The sequence below is a fragment of the Vigna radiata genome, chromosome 7 (genome assembly GCF_000741045.1).
Source record: "Vigna radiata var. radiata cultivar VC1973A chromosome 7, Vradiata_ver6, whole genome shotgun sequence".
Taxonomy (NCBI): domain Eukaryota; kingdom Viridiplantae; phylum Streptophyta; class Magnoliopsida; order Fabales; family Fabaceae; genus Vigna; species Vigna radiata.
The window spans coordinates 17,355,289-17,359,066 of record NC_028357.1 but is presented as its reverse complement, the minus strand read 5'-3'; the positions used below and the strand labels follow the sequence as shown (position 1 = coordinate 17,359,066).

Sequence of the window (3,778 nt, the reverse complement as noted above, 5' to 3'; positions counted from 1 at the left end):
CACTGTCGTAATCGTCCCATGTTACTCTAGTCATATAGCACAAGTTGGATTCCTCCTCTTGTCATCATCTTCATCACTTGAGCTTTCATAATCTGTATTCTCCCAAGCAATGTATTCTCCTTTTCATTTCAAGTTTTTGCCTTGAGGGAATCTTTCCTTTCCTTTATGCTTAGGCTTTAATTCTGGACATTCAGGCTTGATATGTCCTTCTTTTCCACATTCGTAACACTGGACAACATTTAAACTGAAACTTTTCTTTTTGCCTTGACCTGCATGGTTAGTCAGTTGACTATAATTTTGTATAAGTCGACTAAATTTTCTTACCATCAAGGTCATCAATTCTTTCTTGTCCACGTCTATTTCTGAGTTGTTCTTGCTTGTAGCCTTCAGAGCAATGGACTTCTTTTCTTCAATCTCCTCTTCATCCTTTAATCTACCAAGTTCCAATTCATGTTCACGTAGCTTGCAAAACAAGGTAGCCATGTTCAACGTTGTAAGATCTTTGGATTCAGAGACTGCTATGACTTTTGGTTGCCAATTTCTGTTCAGACTTTTCATAATCTTGATGTTGATTTCTTCCTTATCAAACACCTTCCCGAGAGCCATGAGATGATTTACAATATGAGTGAATCTTTTTTGTACATCATAGATGGTTTTGGCAGCCTTCATTCTGAACAATTCATACTCTTGTATTAGGGAGTTCTTTTTTGCTCTCTTTAATTCATTTGTGCTTTCATTAGTTACCTCTAAGACATCCCACATTTCCTTTGCAGATTTACATTGAGATATCCTGAAAAATTATCAACTGTTCGTGCAGAGGCAATAATATTTCTAGCTTTAATATCATACTGAGCTTTTCTATTTTCAGCAGCAGTCCACTCAGTAAAAGGTTTTAAACAGTTTTATCTTCTACAGTTTTGGTAGGCATAAAAGGACCATTTAAGGTGGCATTCAAAATTGCTTTATCTTGCGATTCATGAAAAATTTGCATTCTTATTTTCCAAAATGATTAATTTTCGCCAACAAACAGAGATGGTTTGTTTGTTGAAGCACGTTTGTTGAAGCACCTTCACCAAAAGTTTGAAAACATGAAGCCATCCCCAAGTTTATAGTCGAATCAAAGAAAAACAGAGCCGACTAGTTTTTCAAATATCTTATGNGTAAGACTAGACATAAGTGTTATGTTCAAATTACATTAGTGCTAAATGTTAACAATACATTTGTCTTTAACAAGTCTAATATATTAACTGTAAAAATTGCAAGACTTGATTTCGCCGCACATTGTCAGGATCCAATATCCACTGAGATACATAGTTCTCCCTAATCTCTTGCAATTCCTCCTGCTAAGACATAATTGAACAGTTTTATATTAGGAAAATCATACTTGAGTAAAAGTTATAAACAACTACAAATGTACATAACTTACACTACNGTAATTGGGNATTGTTTTGCCGTCGTATCTCTGCACACCGTCCCACAACTCCATGAATTTCAAAACATATACTCCACAATCATATCTACATTAAACAAAGTGCAGTATTGAAATGATAATTTTGTACTCCTATCAAAGTAAGAGAAATGATAATTTTAGTCATCGACTTTAAGACTTACGAATTTGGTTGGATTGGAGTATGCACATGTTGGACAACTAAGGACAGNTTGTTTTCTTCATAACGATTGAACAAATGGCCAAAAAATATTTCAAGATTCTGGGCCTGCAAAAGAACAAACTTAACTTTAAAATCAAAAGTAANCAAAACTTAANATAATATATGGTTCAAATTGATTACAACACTTACCATTACAGTGTCAATCCTTTTACGCTCTTTCCTATTATGGCCAACTGAGTCCATTGCAAACATTTCCATCGTTGGAATCTTCACGGCGTAGCACCACCAATGCTTGTCATGGATTATGGGGGCAAACAACTTAAAATAAACAATTATGTCAAAACTTGGTCAACACTCAATCACTCATAAGTTAAAGTACACTGTTTGACATTTAATAACACTAACCAAATCAGCCTTAACGATGTCATCAAACCCAATTATATTGGCTTGGAAGAAGTTGGCGTAGTCATTCAACGTCCAAACTTGACGATTCAACTTTCTCTTCTTTGAGTCTTGTAGAACTTGGGTCTGCCAAAAAAAACAATTACTTAACTTCCATATGTAATTTATGTACAACATTTACAACATCAAATGGAGGAAGATTTCAAACTACCGCATATAANGGACTCAAACATATCCTTTTCACTACTCCTGTGGACCTCTTTTCAAAGAACATGAAGACACTTGTTGCAAAAAGCATCCCCTACAAATATAAGTAATTCATAATTATTCATCATGTATCAAACCATTAGAAAAAATGACCACAACAATTCTCATATTTACCATGTTGTCCACTTGTTTCTGAGGTCCTAAGAAATAACACTCGCGGGTCCCAAACACTTGACCGCAGATCTCAGACACAACCCTACCAACAAACATGGCAAATGTAATCATGTCTTAGCATCTAACTCAAAATAATTCAAACTAATTTACAACAACTATTAAAGGACATTACCACCAAGGAGCCCTAAAAGGAGTAACCAAGTTGTACAAGTGTTTGGGATTGATTTGCAATAAAGGGACATCTTGATGCGGGTGCACTGCTGGAACGACGACTAAAGGAGGAGCTCCAACATCGTTAACATCCTCAAAGTCCTCAACGTCCTCAACATCGTGAACGTCCTGGACGTCCTCAACACCCTGCACATCAGCGTCGGTTTCACCACCAACATCAGCTCGAGCACCAACATCAGGTTCACCACCAACATCAGGTTCACTCTGAGCAGCTCGACCAAAATCTGAATGTTGTTGTCTTCTATTCCTGACAGCAGCAACCACATGACCCAAATCAGTTAGCTCCTTATTCATTTCAACCAATATGCTTTGGTTGTCTTGTGCTTTCTGCATCAGTTCTTCCCAACTCAAACCACTGCCATCTGCATCATGTTCTGGTACTGACCCTTCATCCAAATTAAGTGCTGCACGAATCACTGGATTGTCATGGTCCTCCGTGCGCAACAACCATTGCCAACATATCTGTCAACATCCAAAAATAAATAATCAATCATGACAATAAACAAAACCATGTAAAAGTCACACACACACATACACACACACACACATATATATATATATTGACAAAACAAAAAATATAACTAACTTACATTGTTTTTCTTAAATACTTCATCTATTTTTTTTGACCTTAACTTAACCGAAGGCCACTTCAATATTCTTGGGAACACAATTTCATGTTCACCATCAATTAAGCCCAATCGTTCAACAGCCCAAAGCTTNAAAACAAAAATAAATCAAAATGATAAACAATTATGTTACAATTTCTTTCAAATAAAAGGAAAAATATAATTGAATTCGTACCTGTAACACTGCAGTATTGCCACTAATGCCAATAGAGTTCTTAATGTCACGTTGTCTTAAAATCATTGCCTCCTTTGATAAACTATTAATTAAATATGTATGGACAGCTTTTGCCCAATCGTATTGGTTCAGACTATCAATATCATCTAAAACATTAAAAGGCATGTTACTAACTGCCTTTGATTTCCTAGGAAAGTAAAAATATATAAAACAAAGTAATATATACAGACGACATACGCAATCCACATCAGAGTCATCATTTTGTAACAAGAATTTTATCCTATCAACAACGTCTGTTGGACTAAATGAGTTTGATGAAAATTGTTCACACACAACACCAACAACATTATCAT

At 35.6% G+C, this 3,778-nt stretch overlaps 1 protein-coding gene across 1 annotated transcript; it reads right to left on the bottom strand.

Moving 5' to 3' along the window:
* Positions 1 to 1,235: 1,235 nt before the first annotated feature.
* On the bottom strand, positions 1,236 to 3,590 carry LOC106766139. The gene is made up of 10 exons (XM_014650896.1): positions 3,426 to 3,590; positions 3,215 to 3,340; positions 2,566 to 3,086; positions 2,394 to 2,475; positions 2,224 to 2,313; positions 2,016 to 2,138; positions 1,800 to 1,928; positions 1,612 to 1,715; positions 1,427 to 1,517; positions 1,236 to 1,343 (listed from the first exon to the last, which is right to left on the bottom strand). The coding sequence occupies exons 1-10, from the start codon at positions 3,588 to 3,590 to the stop codon at positions 1,236 to 1,238; spliced, it is 1,539 nt and encodes a 512-aa protein (XP_014506382.1).
* Positions 3,591 to 3,778: the final 188 nt, after the last annotated feature.